Genomic DNA, 17,500 nt, shown 5'->3' with positions numbered 1-17,500 from the left:
CCGTACACGAGCAACCCCTTCTGCTGTAGTCCTCACAAACACAGATGGCTCTGCGCTTTTCATGTAGGTCCACATTTTATCAAAGACTTGAATCTTAGATCTCTGCAGAAAGAGTTCAAACTTGTAACTATGAGCACATCACAGTCAAGTGCATGCAAAATGTTTGCAAGTAGCAATTCCAGTTACATAGCATTAAATCCATAGGCAGCTACATGGGGAGACACAATGGATTTGGAAGATGAGGATAGGAGGATTAAGCAGGTTAAACAGTAGGAGCCAGGATAATAATAAATGGTTCATACAAACAATGCATTTTAATCAGTTTTCCAGTGTTCACTGCAAAATGTTCACAAAGGAAGAAATCTTTTGAGGCTAACAAACCAAATGATAAAACCTACTGAGAGTGCAATCCTAACTAGAGTTATACCCTTCTGTCCACTAATGGCTTGGAAGGGTATAGCTCTGCTTAGTGCTGCACTGTAAATATTATTAAAGCACAACCTTTACATTAGGGATGATTAGATTTCTGCAATATCATCTTGTTTAGGGTTCAGTCCTTCTGTGTTCCTGGGTGAGTGGAATTAAGCATCTTCTGTCAAAGTTTGCAAACTTTGATGGATCAGAACCACAGGAGTGAAGAGGAACCCTCCAGCTCTTGTCCTTGCCCTTTTAGTTGCTTCCCCCAGAACCAGCAGAGAGTGCAATCTCTGTCTGTATCTACTTGGCATTAGCTACTGCAAGACTGCTGCACTTTAGCAATCATTCACAACTATTTGGCTTGTCTGTATAGGAAAATCCAGCAGCAATTATAGTACAGTATCCAATTCTGTGTGGATGCAGCCACTGAGGCAGGCTATTGGGGTATCTGACCTAGGAACTTGCAGCGCAATCAGGTAGCATGAAACAGTCGCATCCTTCTGAGACCAGTGAAGTCAATGGATTTAGAAGGGTGTAACTCTGATTACAACTGCACTGTCAGAGGTGCTTTCTCAGTGCCTGGCCTTGCTTCTGAGAGCTTAGGACAACATACTCTTGACCTCTGTGACTCTAACTTGGACAATGCCTCTAACAGCACCTTCCTAAGCACAAGTAACCCTTCTAAGCCCACTGACTTCAATGGACTTAGAAGAGTCTAACTCTTAGTGTTTGGATCATGGCTGGATCTGTATTTCTGGGCTCAGATAAGTGATTCAGGCACAGAGAGGTTCTCCAAGTCCATGGGGTTCCTTCTCTAAGCCCAACTGTGATCTCCTGGGCTTTGAGTCAGCAGTGTTTCTCCAGGTGTCCAGACGTGCACAGCTCTATGTGAAAGATCTAATCTTACACTACAGCTTGGTCAAACACCTCATGGGAGTTGAATCAAGGGAATGTGGAATCTGATCTTGGAGGCTTTTGCAACTCTCCTACTGTATAATTGATGAATAATTAACTTTATGTCTGCATAAGTGCATGCATATTCACACAGAAAATTATTCCTGAAAGAATACCTAGCCTAACTGTCAAATCCTCTTCAGCCTCTTGATTCTATACTGCTTCTAGGACATTGGCATAATCCCAATATATGAGTGTAGCTCTGTTCAGATAACTGGCAACAGTTCTGAACAGCAGTTTAATGGAAGCAGAGAGGATTAAATGCGGACTCCTGATTCTTTCCCCCAAACAGTTGTACAGTGGATTGGCGTTCCTGCGGAATAGGGCTCCACATGTACTATCTCCACAAATAGATTAGGCCAGGAGTGTAACTTCAAGAAGCAGCTCAGCTTTCCATTACTACTGGCAGCAATCCACAATGAAGCTCAGGAAAGCACATAGGCTAAGTTCAGACTGGCAGTTTGGCCCGATATAGGCACATTTCAGAAACGTTTCTCGAACAGATTAAAGGGGCCGTTCACACAGGCACAGCTGTTCGGCGTTCCCCAGCCATACTCAATCCATCTTGTAATGCTTCCCTCCTGAGTTTAAAAAGTATCTGGTGAAAGTCGTAGCAAACCCCGAAGAGTGCATTCATCCCGCTTCCCGGAAGTGTGAATGCCGAAAGCCGCAATTGCTGATGCGCATAAGCACATATCGCCGGATTACCAAAAAGAAAGCCGCGCCTTACAGCCGTGCCTCCGCCAGGGGCGCACCAACAGTGTGAATGCTCCCTTGGCCTCCTCCCTAGCATGCTCCTGCATCAGTCGGTGCAGTGTGACCGGGAATACCCAGAACAAGTTGTTCCGGGTCTTTTTTGCCATGACTCCCTCATGCTTCAAATTGCCAGTCTGAACTCAGCCATAGTTTATCAATTAAAATAAGCTTATTTAACGGACAAGAAGGTCAAGTACCTGGTAGGGCCCCACCCCCACCCCAGACGTACTGTGGCCATAGTTAGGGTTTCTGCATAGGTCTCTGCACCATGCACCGTGTAAGCCGCTCAGAGCCCTTCGGGGGTGAGCGGGGTACAAATTGAAAGTATAAATAAATAAATAAATAAATAAGGTACCAGGAGATGTGCTGGAGCTATAAAGTAATATGGTACCAGCTGCATACTTTCAGACCATCTTTCATATTACCTGAAACTTTTGGACAATAATCAAGGACAGGCCCTACATGCAACACAGCCATCTAGCTTGAGTTACAAACACAGAAATCAACCTGTTCTAAGTGTGCTCCATTTGTATTCATTGTGCTTCTTTCATTGAAGAGAGCTCTTTTCCTACATACAGTCAATTAAGGATTTCAATTATAAGAATGTATCAAATTAATTAAAAATCTACATATTTTAGTGGACCATCAGATAACGTTTCCATTTTGTCTTACTAAGATCTATTATTCTCAAAATGAGGTTCTATAATTAACATGTCCAAGAAGTAACTGAAAACTGTACTAAAATTTTATCTCCTATCATATACAGCAGAACTTCACCACGGAAGTCGGTTTGCATCTTGAATCTAGTGATGGCAGGAAAAAGGATGTGATCTCCTAATAGGCTTTGCAGTTACAGCAAAACTTTGTAAAGTATAAATCTCCAGAAACCAAAATAAAAGGAGTTTAACTTATCATGATACATGGGTTTTGTTCTGTACACCAAGGAAACTTCAAAGGTAGATTCTGAAATACTTTTAAAAGAAACTTAATTATGCTTATTTTTTAAAATTTTATTGCCACCTTTTTGCCTACATATATATAGGCAACACTTATATATACGCAGCATTTAGTATGAAAGTATACAAAATCCATCCCTATAGTTTCTCTTGGCACTATTTTTCCCCACCAGCTTCAGGAAATCTATGCCTAAGAGGCAAGTTGAGTCTACCTCTCTTCAGAAATATACTGCAGTTATGCATTCAGTTTTGCATGTGTGTAGAAATGCAGTTTGTATGCATGGCTCAGGCACTCTCTTCCTTGTAAATTCTGGTGCATTCTCAGTAGTCACAAATGGGGGTGTGTGCACTATAAGAACATAAAAAACCCTACTGAAATAAATAAAAATATTTTTACTTAATTTCTGAAAACATGACAAAGGGGGAAAATACAATTGGAACATAACATTTCAGACCAAAATAGGAGGAAAATACAAACCACTGACACTTACCCTAAAAAATTCCTTTGTTGAACCAGAGTCTAATGTCCCGTAAGCAATTTCTGATTGCTTTGACAAATCTTCTGCACTTTCAATGGGAGACACCATCCTCTCTACCGTCAGGAAGGCAGCTAAGTTAGCCGTGTAGGATGAGATTATGATCAAGGTAAAGAACCACCACACACCTCCAACAATGCGCCCAGACAGGGATCTAATAACAAGTATGACATGGAGTTGTAAAATGAAATGAATGTCCTGAAAGGAATACAAGTCACCAGATTCATGTAAATGCTGCAGTGTGTAACATAGGGAAGTATTTTCATGCTACCTGGTTATTTCGGTGGCAAATGCATAAAATGCAATGGGAAATTAAAGCATTCTATAATGTTGACATGAGTTTTTTGTTTTAGCTTTACTCAGATGAAGTGGTGTCACTAAACTCAGGGCTCCATTCTTGAATTAATGTATGGAGGCAAAGTGCTAGATCACCAGTCCTTCACAGGTCTGAGCACCCTGGAAAAGAGAGCTGCTTAGAATCACATTACTGCCAGATGAAAAAGTCAGGCTTTCATGATAACTCAGGTGAACCCACTTTTTGTGAACTCAGCTACATGAACATGCACTTCTTTCTAAAAGAAGGTCACGCTCCCCCTTTTCCAGTAATTAATTACTACATACTGAACAAGGCTTTCTATTCAACTGACAGATACTGTAATCTAACTAGATAAATCATAAATTAGTGTTCTTTGTGTACTTTAACTAAACAAATGCCTATATGCTTTCCAGTGCACTGCCTTTGAAAATGCCAGCGCTGAATACAATGGGGGCCCTATATTCCTAGATTACAAGAGATTTTTAGACTGGGGAACTTAAATTTTGTGGCAGTTCAAGCTTCCCATAATTGCTACCATGTTCTGCATTCACATTTAAAGGGATTTAAATAATTTAAAGGAATTAAAATAATTCACAATCAAATTTTGAGAAAAGATTTAATTCTTAAGAATAATGCTAGAATAAATTTAGTTAGCCTTTAAAGTGTTACTGGACTTCTGTTTTATAATTGCAGACTAGAAAGCATCATTCTTTACAGTCTGCTACATGTGGGAACAATGAACCCAGAGGACAAAAAAAAAACCACCCTTCAAAATGATGACATGATGTAGTTGTGAATTTCAAAGCAGATCCTACTAACAGTCAGGTTTCAAAATCTGACTCATATTCTTGAATGTCTTAAATTTTCTAATGTACTATTAAAGGTAGACTCAAAAATGTAAAATATGAAGGGCATTACCTTCCAAAGAATAGCCAGAAAACAACCAAATGATCACTGTGTTCCTGAATTGCTTTTGATATATAAGTATTGTCAGTGATATCAAATGTAAACACCAATGATTGCTACCTTCATTCTCCATATGTACCAATGAGAGCTACCTCTGTTCTCTGTACTGCTGGGCTGGGGGAAAGCTAGTATAAGCACCTGACTCATTTAGGGGGTAGGAAGGAGCAAAAGATAAAGGCCCCTCACCATGGAGTATCTTAAAGATAGTGGGAGAAGCACCTACTATTAGTGATGGCAAAAAAGTTTAAGCCCATAAAAACACAAGAACCCACCTGGATCAGATCAGTTACCTGTCCAATCTAGCATTCTGTCTCACACAGTAGCTAACCAGATACTTCTGGTCTATAAAGTATTCAGAGGTTTACTGCCTGTGGGTGTAAAGGTTCCCTTTACTCACCATGGATAATTAGCCACTGATTCTCCTGTGTGCCATAAATCTAATACCTTTTAAAGCTGCCTTTGCTTTTGGGCATCAATATATCCACTGCCAATGAATTTCACAATGTAATTAATTGATGAGTAAAGGTATACTTCCTATCGTCTCAGTTCTCTCCATCTCATCCATAATTTTATAAACCTCTTATCATAATTTTATAAACTTCTACCTTAGTTGTCTTTCCCTCCCTCAACTAAAAAGTCCTGGGTTCTTTTGGTCTTTCCTTTCAGGTGCTATGCCAGTGTTCAGCTGCCACTCATGAACACTGGAAACCCTCCTCAGCAGCAATCTGTAGCCACACTGCCCATTTTAAGGTCACAGCAGTTATAGGGGGGAAATTAGAGAGAACAATGGTGCTATCCCTTAATCATCTTGGTTGACTGATTCTGCACTTTCTACAGCATTTGGGTATCTTTTTTCGGGGGGGCGGAGGGTGTACAATGACTAGACCAGAACCGTACACAGCATTTTAGATGTGACTGTACCATAGAGCTAATCAATGGCCTTACATGATGGGCCATTTTATTTCCAAGGTGAAGTACAGATGAGTTCTCGAATGGCCCATTATCCATTGTTCAGTCCATTTGCCTCGCACGGGGCTTTTCACTACTTACGATATTGCCTCTATTACAAAAACAGGCTTTTCACTGGGGATCCATAACTCCATCACTTCCATTCTGGTTGATAAGTCCTATAACTATTGTAAATAAATAAGCCATCACTTTCTACATGCTCTCAAATGATGATTGGTTAGTGCTCTGCACTAAGGTTTGAACGGCCTGTTATAATTTCCAAATGACAGTGTCTTTTTGTCTTTGATTCACTCTTTCTTATTTCCTTTTTTCACATGAACTTCAACTTTGACCCAATTCCCATTACATGATGTGCCCACTGAAGCCGTTGAATTTAGGCCATAGCTACTGGTTGTACAATGGCAATGGAATAGCTGATAACACTGCAAAAAGAAACATAAAATAAACATGGCATAATAAAATATGCTAGAGTTGTACACCCATGTTTAAAACCACTACAATCAATGGCTATATTCTTCAATGAACTGTAGCTGCCCTTTAAGCCTGGCCTTTTTCTCCAGGCTTCTCTCAAAATCTACTCTTTCCTCATTTGTTGTTACAGGTTCACATGGACAAGGAGTTATCAGAAGACCTTTATGTTTATCTAATTTGTTAACAAGGATGCAAGTGTATTAAGCAATAGGTAGGATGCGATGTAAAGTGGCTCATGGAGGGGAAGTGCTATTTCATAGCTCATTAGAAGTGTGTTACCCTTTTTCCCATTACAGCCTCTGTGAACTCAATGCACCATTGGCTGTAAATGAGAATATGCAGCAAAAACACGGTACCCCTCCAAGAAGGCATGGAAGCAGAGGAACCTTATGCATTTTATGGCCTGTGCATGGTGTATATAAGTCCACCGGAGGAAGGTATGACCGATGCTAAGAGAAAACCAATCGAACAGTCCAGTGGTCTGCATTGAGAGCAGTTGTTGTCATTTCAAGGGCTGAAGATGATTTTGAAAAATGTGTTGACAGCTGGTATTTCTTGAGAGTGAATATATATGCACCATGAACTTCCTTAGGGAGACCAAAAATGCACAAAGCTGAAATGGACGTGTAACCAACCTTGGCGAAATATCGCATCCTTGCTGCATAAAGGCACCCAAGGAAAACCAGAGACTATTAAATATCCCAAATTCATTAGTTGATTCGTTACTTTGCGTTTCTCTTCCATCTTCAAATTCCTCAGTGTGCCACTCGTATGGGCTAAATCTGCTGACCAGGAATAAAACTACACTGACCCCAATGTAGGCAAAAACAATGCACATCCAGATCTCATACGCTAAGGGATCAAGAAAGGAAAACACTCCTGGCTTGGACTTCTGAGGCTTCTTAATCATTATAGATATCCCGAGGCTCATAAAGGGCTTTGAGAAGTCAATCACTTCTTCTCTCACCAGTGTTATAGTTAATGGAGCAATTGCAATATCGGCTTTCTGTAAGGGAAACAAAGCAAAATAATAACTTATTCAAGAGTTAGAATGGGAATGGCTTCATTGCTCTTGTGCAACAGAAATGAAGAATGCAGCAACAGGGATAGGGTTTAATAATAACTTCAACTCAAGGAGTAAAGTGGTGTGCAACCTCCAACTGAGACTATTCTGATTGACACATGTTCAATCATATGGCTTCACTTTCAGCAAGTAAAGGCTATCCCTTTATAACCACATTCAGAACTACCTTTTAAGGGCCACAGCAATATTTGTAATGCTTGAATACGATAGCAATGCAGAAAAGCTTTTATTGGTAGGGAAGGGAGATGAAATGCGGACGTTATGTTCTCTTTTAATTTTCACATTCAAGTCAGCTAAAGCAAACTGCAGTTGTCATGCCAACATGCGTTGAGAAGATCCCCATCAGTCATAGCTACTTGCAATGGTTAAAAAGGGCTCTTACCCCATAAACAAGTTCTCCAACCATTCCATTCCAGATTTTTGTTTCTGCATCCCTGGCCCCATACTTGCCATCCCCAACAATTGTGAGCTTGTACTTGAACCCACAGTGTTTGGCAATTTCTGCAGCTAAATCCACACAGTAGCCCTCATAGCGTTCATTTCCATCAAGTGTGTCATAATTTTTCTTCATCATGACATATGGGGATTCCTGTGCAGAGAAATTGGGCTTTAGCTAATTAACAAGGACATTTGTGTTAGTTACCTATGCAATGAGTACATGTTCAGAAGCATAAGGAATAAAACAAGGGAAATCTGCAATTTTTTTCCATAAACATTCATGATTATTTATTTGTCACTAATCACACATAATATTTCTTCACAGCTGCAATAAGTCTTACAGGTAGACATTTTCAAAGCCTTGCAAGCATTTACAAAAAAGATGATGATGAGCAAGGGAAGAGCTTTAAAAACATTGTGTTCCTAAAGAATTCCTACACTAGGTTATCCCTGTGTATTTTTGTAGCATATTTCACAGCAGTTCTACAGGAATCACTTCCCATCAAACCCAAAACCGAGCGTGTAAAATTAAATGGTCCATACAGTGAATATAGAGCTGCAAAATAAAATTAAAGGGAAAAAAATCTTACCATCATCAAAAAACCCAGTTCTTTGTTGGTTTCTTTAATATTTAATGCAGAACAGCTATGCCCTGAATGAATAACTCGGTACAATGATTAGCTTACTGAGTAAACAACATGACATTCCTACCATATGACTGCACATAATGTTTCTATTGTAAAGTGACAGAGAAAGTTTCACATTCTTTTTTTCAGTGAAGAATTTAAATTGGCTAGAGATGAAAAGCTACACATTCATTCCTGACTTGGCAGCCTCCATTGGCTAATAAACAGGCTGTCAACTTAAGTACAAATCCAAGCACAGTCCTGCAATTAAAGAGGAAGAAATTCCTTGAAAGTGGTTTCATTAAAACTTTGATCTTTCTTTAGCACATTTGTGAAATTTATCTACCAAAGGTACGGTCTTTTTTTATAAGGTAAGAACACACAGTAAGCATCCATATATTCTTCAATGTCAGCCAAACTGCACCAGGGAGCCTTACTTGTGTTCTCTAAAGAAGATCGTTTCCCAGCCTTTAACAGAGGCACAGTGATAAAGCAACTCAACAGTTACCTATTCCAACAAAGAGAGCGAGAATGAATGATAAGACTGCAACTTACAGTATCCTTTTCACAAAAAATGTGCTTAATTACCAATATTGTGGTGACAACAATAGTCTTATTCTCTAGTCCTGAGGATTCATTGCCGGCAGAACCATCAATGGGATTCACAACCATTCTGTCTGCTTCACTCCAATATCCAATCTGAAAAAAGTGTGTAGGTTTTATTTCCATTTATGATATCTTTTTTCATAAACATCTGAGAAATTATATTCATTAAGAGCGCAGAGATGTACTCAGGAAATAGTGTTGTAGTAAAATTTCTTGTGTCAATTAAAACAGGAATAGATAGACATACAAATAGTTACAGGTAAAAGCATAAAGACTAATGTCAGATATTCATTCCCAGTGGTGTTTCAGTCAATGATTTATGTTGCATAACACCTGAACTACATGATGCCATGGTCCAGCCAAAGTTAAGCACCCTAAAAGTCCCACACATTTCATCAGAAGACACTGCCTAATTCTCCAGTTGAAATGAATGAGACTTTACGTACTTAATTCTGCTTGCACTGTGTCCTTTATTAGCAAAAATCTGCAACACAGAACACATATTACTTTCAGAGAATTCATTAGAGACAATTCTCATTTTAAAAGTTAGAGATTATTGTATACTGATCTGGTGGTAAGAGCAGCCACATAAATTACATATATGAAAATATTGTTAGATAATACTTACCTCAAATTATGACCCAAATTTGTTAAAAACACTGCTTTTTCATAAGACCACTGAAATATGCACACAAGTGAATGCATTTAATTACATTACAGTTTTTGCGTTGTGTTCTAATCTTTTCTGCATCACTTAGCAAGGAACAGCTAAAGGCACTCAGAATTACAATTACCTTCCGAGGACCTGTACTTTTGAGCTCCATGATGTTTATTGTATAGTTAATTCTCTTTCCATTCTGGTCAAACTTTATGTTTCCTGTTAGCCCTTCCACTTGAACCTACAGGAGAATGAAAGAAGCATTCACATTAAGATGATTAATCCACAAAATACATTTATATTCTGCATTTACATCAGTGAAATTTTTAAGGAAGTAAGTTGTACTTTGAGCTCTATCAATCTTGTCTGTTTCAAGACATGCACAAATCACTGAATACACTAATTCCACAACACCAGTTCGAGAAAAACTACCTGCTTTAATGCCCTTTCAATTTCTACCCCATGAGACCAGGGCACTGCTGGATTGGCAAGACAGTCTCCTGCATTTCCTCTTCGAGAAATCTCAATCCTCTGCTCACGCAAGTTACGGAAAGCTTCAGTCATCACTTTAACAGCATCATAGGTCAGAGCAGATGTGTACTGAAAAGGATTAAATGCAATTAATTATCAGCTAATTAATCTAGTCTTTAACATGGCTTTCAAACATTACTGATGTTAAATGGAGGGAACTGTTAACAATTTGTCCACATTCTTTCAAACTACATTTGTTCAAGGTGTATACCAAATTTATTTTAGTGTAAAGTTTTTTAGGACACACTAAACGAAGTATTTCTTCACACAATGAAGACTGGTGATTTCAGTGCCAGTGGCTATAGAAATTAGGGTTGTCAACTCCAAGATGGGAAATTCTGGAGAACTGGGGTGGATTCTGGTGAAGGCAGAGTTTGGGGACAAGAAGAAGCTTTGCGGGGAGAGAATGCCATACAGTCCACACTCCAAAGCTGCTATTTCCCCAAAGGAACTGATCTTTGTAGTCTAAAGATCAGTTGTAATTCTGGGAGAACTCCAAGCCCCACCTGAAGGTTGGCATCCCTTGCAATAAGGGCTGCTAGCAGAGATAGCTTTAGAAGGGGATTAAACAGATTCAAGAAGGGCAGGTTCACCAGTGGCAGCTATCTAAGATGACTAAAAGGGACATCCACATCTGAAGACAGTGAACTTCTGAATACCACTGCTAGGAGGAAACATGAGGAGGAATGCCTTGATATCTATGCTTGGTTTGTTGGCCCTCCTGGACAATGTGAAACAGGAAGCCGGACTAAAGGTACCACTGGTTTGATCCTGTCAGGCACATCTTATGTTCTTAAATTGTTATATTACATATAAAAATTCTTCATGGCTTAGACTACATTTTCTTTTATCTACAGAGTATGCTGCTTTCAATTAAAACCGGTCCTTTCACAGAATGGGGAATGATTCCTGTTTAGTTGTTGTATTTTATGCCACTATAGTTTGTCAATGTTAGGAAGGAAGAGCTTCTTTTCATCAGGCCAGAGCAGTTTCACCACCCACTCACCCCCACAGATCTGTTTTCTGAGGCACTCATGACTAAGTATTGTGTTTCATGGGATATACCAGTTGATGTGTGCACCTTTGACACTTGGTTGGCTTTTATATTTTTATGATAATGGTAACATTTATGATAGCTAAATTGTTACCAGTCTTTTTGTTATTGTGATATTATCAAAAGAGACCAATCAGGATGTAGGCCTCGCGCTTCCAGTTTTGGTGATCTAATGGTGGACGCGTCTCTCAGGAGCTCCTGAGGATGCAATCCGTGAGCCGGCGGATGAGAGGGGGTGCGATTGTATGTGCCCCCGGGCCCTTGCGAAGGACTCCTAGCCATTGGGTGCTGAGGATCACCTCTCCCCTGGCACAGTGCCGGTGGATTGAGGCGTTCCAATGCCCTGACGGTCTCGCTGCTGTGTACCAGTACTGGACTCAGAGATGCACACTGGGACAAGTGAGTGGAGGTCGAGCGTTTTACATGTTTGATGGTGAGATCTACATGATCTACATTGAGAGTGAGTTTGGTTGAAACAAGAACCAGAGAAATGGCTGAAAGTCTCCCCTAAAGTAAGCGAGGGGAAGCAGGAACCCCCCATGGAAATAAAAATGGACTTAAAGCATGCCTTTTAAGGGGGGGGGCAGAACTGAAAGGAAAATGGGACTATAGTAAGGAACTTACAAGAAAATTGCAGGCAATTTGCAGACTTTAGAGACTTTTGGCAAACTTTGTTAAAGGTAAACAGCTTCAAAGATGTCACTGAAGAAGACAGAGAAAGATAAGCAAATGAAACCTAAGCTTCCTTCAGGAAATGCTAGCCCACAGACTTCTCTAAGATGCTAACAGAAGCATTGCGACCCCTGCTGGAGCAAATGACTACACTTTATCAAAACTTCGCTGCACAGCAACAGCAACTAGACAAAACTTAAAAAAACAACAACAGAGCAAACAGCTGAGAATCTTAAACAAGTGGATGCCAACACCAAAAAGCTCAAAAAGCAAATGTGGGAGATGGAAAAGAAGATAAACTCTGATGAAAGCCAGCTTTTACAGCTTCCAATGGAAAAGGAAAGCTTTATACTGAGATTTCAGGGAGTTCCAGAGACTAAAGGGGAGAATCTTAAACAGATATTGAGTGATGCTTTAGGACTGGTTGCAGATTTTAAAGTGAATTTTCTTCAAGGCAAAATTGATGTGATCTATAGGTCATATTCAGAATACATAAAGAAAAATACAGCGAGGTGTTGGTAAGATTCTCCAGAAGATACGTGAGGGACCAGATTTTAAAAGCAACAAATGGAACTACCCTTAAAATTGATGGCAAGGAGATAAGAGTTTTGATAGACATTCCCTTTGAAATAAGGGGAAAAAGGAAAAATATAGACACTTGGCTTTGTTTTTTCAAAAGAACAACATATCCTACAAATGGATTGTACCTGAAGTCATACTCTTCAAATTTCAAGATAAGAGGGGGGAAATGGACTCTGTTATGAAAGCAAGAGAGTTTCTGCAGCAACAATTGGATCCAACAGGAGAAGAGCAACAAGGGGAGTGATGATGAAACACTTACTGGAGAAGACTCAGATTCGGAATGTAGGGCGGCTGCCCCCAAGCAAGGATATCAATTGAGGGAAAGAAGAGGCAAATGAGATGCTAATTTTCTCTGAAGTTTGACTTTTGATTCTTATTATTTAACCGTTCTTTTGCATGGTTCTTTACTAAATCAGAATACCTGGACTTGAAATACTTAAGCAATTTTAACGATCACCTTTAATGTAACAAATTACTTTTTTATTTAAAGCTACTTTATTGTAATCATTATATGACCACCACCTCTTGGGTTTTTAGTGGTTTATCTTTACTTTCTCCTGTAGTTTATAGTTTTCCTTTCCTTATTTTCTTGTAGTTTTTAGAAAATATTTTTTTTCAAAAAGGATGTATGAATAATGTGCCTACCACATTAATGGTTTAAGGTTGGATCTGCTAAGTCAGATCCTATGATGATCTTCCCCTAAGCGATCATTCAACAAAGAAACACCCCCTCCAATGGAGAATAGCTTTTTCTGATGGAGAAAAGTCTGTCTTTGCTTTTCTCAGTTGGCAGAAGACTTGGTGGAAGGGTGTCATAGGGTTAACCTAATGTTCTCTTTCAGAAACACTTCATAATCCCTCCTTGCAAATGTCAGTTTCTAGACAAAGCTACCTACAGCTCCTCTGCAGAAGGAGTATAATTATCCTCTTCCCCATTGGTATGTATTTAGAATAGAACAGAAATTAACTGTGTGACATATTTACTGAAAGGTATTGTTGTAGTTGCCATATGGAGGATCTTTCTGGAGGTGAAGTAAAAAAGAATCCCTTGAATCATGTGGTGAGGACACAAATTTTTCACCATGAGGTAACAGCCACCAAATGAGCGACCTCCAATGGCCTCCAAATGGCAGTTGTTACATGCAAACCAACTCTTTCCTGTCATTAGGAAGTCTGACTGCAAGCTTTTCATAATTGAGAGTTATTCCCACCCCCTTGCTTTCATCTAAAGAATGTACCTCAGTTTTTTGAGGATAAACTCAGTATCCTCCATGCCAAATAGTACATTTGACATTTTGCCTCCTCCTTATCAGTGTATGCTGCCTATGCTATAAAGTGTTTTTTGAAAAGTGACTATCAAGTTACTATCATTGACTCCAGCTCTGTCACAGAGATGTCAGTCTGGCTGCACTGTATGAGGAGTAGGTCATGTAAGTGTTTCTCACAGGAACCCAGCATAAATCTTTTCCTCCTCTACCACTCAGGCTGCTGCTTTAGTGAAGCAAAAATCTGGAATCAAAGTTGTGAACACTCATCATTGCCCGTTCTTTGAAACTTTCTTGTGAATACATAACTAAGTAGTTAGATTAGATGTTTAACAGCAATCTGAGAGAAGTTGGGGGAGGGTTCTGTTACATCAGAAGACTAACTACTGGAAGTGGTCTTGTGGCACCCGGGTAGTTAGTTGCCTGCATTGCCAGAGCAGCTGCCAGTTTTTGTACCTCAATCTTTGGTTTAGGATGATGAGTATCTGAAAAGTGCTTTTTTTCCTGGTATATGTAGCCTTTGATAAGCTACTCGATAAGGCAATCACTAAATGTTTCTTCCCTGTGTGTAGATTTTTATCCTATCAGAAGACTAATTAACCTTTTTCACTTATAGTCCCAAGAGGGAATTTCAGGAGTTTTGCCAAAGGGTTCTACATCTGCTGCTTGGATGGGAAGCACATCATAGCCAATAACAAGATGTTAACCTTTAGTGCAGTCTGGAGATTAACTGTAAAAATCTAGTTGTAACACAAACAGCCTGCAGTAAATACAACAGTGAACACAAGCATCGCTTCATCAGAATTTTCACATTTAAAGCTAAAAGCTGGTGGCAGGATTTTATTATTGCACTACATCTCAAGTACAAGAAACAATCTTGGCTACATGGTATGACTACCAATAAAACAGGACATAGGGATAATAGCAGGAAGAATAAATAGGAAAATACTACAGCTTCCAAAATGAATTTCCTTATAGAGCACAGTTTGTATTTATTCATTGATTTACATTATTTGTAGTCTACCTTTCTCACTTGGACTCAAGATAGATTACACAGAATGAATCAATACAGTCAACAGATGGGACACTCAATAAACAGTGCAACCGGATCAGGGTTGCAGAACCAACCAGAGAAACAGAACTGAAGCAAAGCACAAGTATTAACAAGACACATTAAATGATGCAAAACTCCATAGTAGGATCCTAGTTTCAGCAAGCTATATACAGTAAGTTTAGACCACAGTCCCTAATTTTTCCAAGTAACTTTGTGAATCATTTAGTACAGTGCAGTTCAAGTGCCTGCATGGAAACCTCTCTTGAATAATTCAGTTTTGCATAGTGTGCAGAAAACTATGAAAGCGGAAGCCTTTTTGATCTCCTCAGGCAGGCCACTCCACAAGGTGGAGGCCACAATGGAGAAGGCACGTGTATGGGCTGTTGTTGATTTTGCCCATTGGCAGGTTGGTGTCTGGAGAAAACCATGCTCCAATGAGCAGGCATGCTACATAGGAGTAATGATCTGATGACCCCTTCCATCTAGGAGTCTTCCTCCAGTGCAGCAAACTTTCTTCCAATGGGAATCACTAGATCCAACCTCCCCATATTATATATTTTTAAAACTTTCTTTAAATTTGTATATTTTACTACTTTGTATAAAGAACAGTTGAAAACAACACTTAACTGCCAAAATCAATCAAACTCATGATATATCAAGTTCTGTGTACTTCTGAACAAGGAAGTATATTTTGAACACTGGTATTTATGTAAACATTTGCAAATTAATTGGTTGGGGTTTTTTTGGAGGTATGGCAGCTTCTACCCTGCCAAGGTCAACATTGCAAACTAAGATTTATGATTTACGTTCATTTTCAGGATTCAGAAATGCATTATTATTTTTAATGGAGCCTGTAATTGTAAGAGCAGGAATTGGATGCAACCAAAAGAAATTTTGTGCAATTACAATGCAGTTGAAATCAGTGAGACAAACTGGAGCACATACCTGCATTAAACAGAGACACCAGTTTAACATTTCAACAGAAAAGTAAATGCAAGTGCTCGAGAGTACGTCTTCAAAGATCTATCTGTTCTGTGATTATGGTTTCTGTGGAACCAAGTCTGAAATAACTTTGTTGATTGGAGCCTTCTGAATGCTGACTTCTTGATAAGTATCTTTTTACACTCGTTTGTACATAGGAGCTGGATTAGGGTTGCCAAATCCCCAGTTGGAGTGAGGGATCCTCCAATCCCAGATTTTATCATACAGATTTCAGCAAATCTTAGAGCTACCCTTTGTCACTTCAGGGGTAGCTCTAGGAATCACTAAAAAGTCTACAGTTTTACCATAAAGTTTCTGGTAATTCTTAGGGCTACCTTTTGTCAGTTCCAGTAAGAACTTCCAGTAAGTACATGAGGCTGCTTTTTTAAAAAAAATAATAATAGTAATTTCTTCCATAATACTCTGCCACCCCAACCCTACCACCTGCACTGTCTGGCAACACTAAACCAGGTATCCTTTTCCCCAAGATGTTTGTATTTTAACCCCCCTGTTGTTATTATTCATATGTGTATATGTACATTTTAATATACATACACTCATAGGCTTTAGGAGAAATTAGATGAATTTCTGTAATCTATCAATAAGCATGATCTCTTCCTCAAATAGGCAATTTGACTATGTTCTTCAACTGTTTGATGTCTAAGATGGGTCCATTAAATTATTATTTCTATATTACTTCCTTGATCATTCCTGTGCTGTTTCTGAGCAACAATGCAATTACCTAGGTAATTGCTTTGTGAGTTGTTGTTTTTTAAAGGCTAGCAATTACCTGGCTGTTATAATTGCTCCTGGAAGAGCATATGGCCCTGTTTGGCAGTTCTTGCTTGCTCCTTGAGATAGATTGAGACTTTCCTCATTGTAGGCGATGATCAACATTTATCCCAAGATAAATATAAATAAGAAGAGGAGGGGGTGATGAATTTACCAGTCCCTTAGCCCATCTACTTAGAATTATCTTCTTTTTATTCACTCTGGTCCAAGGTTGCTCCTATTTCATCATTATAGGCCTATTATGCATGGGTGTTATCCATCACTTTCACCATTCACCTCCATCAGTTTTTCTTTGACATTTTGCATTGATTCTCCTCCCTTCAGCACTCAGTTCACTTTCTTGTTGCTGTTTCTCAGATTTTCTGAGAGTGCTTTTGTGCCAATTTTTCCCTTCTTTTGTTTTGTTTGCACAGATTCCCTCGGATTTTCCCCACTCTTTTACCACTCCTTGAAGGTCACTCCCCGCCCACATTGAGGCCATTCTGCCCACTCTGCACTTTCTGCCATCCTCCCCCCTTCTTCAGTGTACAAGCTCCATTTCCCCCTCGCTTTTAATTTTTAAATTTTTTTACAAGTGGCATGAGTCTAGCGATATGAGTCTAGCATCCCCTTGGCCAAACCAAAAAAAAAAAAAGATTTCAGTGCTACATGCAAACAAAATGGGGGGGGGGTCATCTCAGTGGTCTTTTTGTAGAAAAGAGCTGCAGGAGCTCATTAGCATAACTCATTAGCATGTACCACACCTCCGATATCATCGGAAGTGTGTCATAAGGTCACACACCCTGACATCACTGGAAGTGTGTCATAAGGCCACAC

At 39.3% G+C, this 17,500-nt stretch overlaps 1 protein-coding gene across 2 annotated transcripts in view; it reads right to left on the bottom strand.

The window, feature by feature from the left end:
* GRIA2 (glutamate receptor, ionotropic, AMPA 2) overlaps positions 1 to 17,500 on the bottom strand; it is a 138,679-nt gene that overhangs the window by 4,001 nt on the left and 117,178 nt on the right. For both annotated transcript variants that reach the window (XM_015429784.1, XM_015429783.1), the window contains exons 7-13: positions 10,186 to 10,353; positions 9,890 to 9,994; positions 9,078 to 9,188; positions 7,808 to 8,014; positions 6,977 to 7,347; positions 3,575 to 3,773; positions 1 to 102 (exon numbers count right to left, since the gene is read on the bottom strand). The exon at positions 1 to 102 is cut by the window's left edge and continues 146 nt beyond it. In XM_015429784.1, the coding sequence (XP_015285270.1) occupies positions 1 to 102; positions 3,575 to 3,773; positions 6,977 to 7,347; positions 7,808 to 8,014; positions 9,078 to 9,188; positions 9,890 to 9,994; positions 10,186 to 10,353 (1,263 nt within the window). The remainder of the gene's footprint in view (positions 103 to 3,574; positions 3,774 to 6,976; positions 7,348 to 7,807; positions 8,015 to 9,077; positions 9,189 to 9,889; positions 9,995 to 10,185; positions 10,354 to 17,500) is intronic.

The sequence above is a fragment of the Gekko japonicus genome, unplaced genomic scaffold (genome assembly GCF_001447785.1).
Source record: "Gekko japonicus isolate JY-2015 unplaced genomic scaffold, Gekko_japonicus_V1.1 scaffold1005, whole genome shotgun sequence".
Classification (NCBI taxonomy): domain Eukaryota; kingdom Metazoa; phylum Chordata; class Lepidosauria; order Squamata; family Gekkonidae; genus Gekko; species Gekko japonicus.
This window is presented reverse-complemented; position numbering and strand designations above follow the sequence as displayed.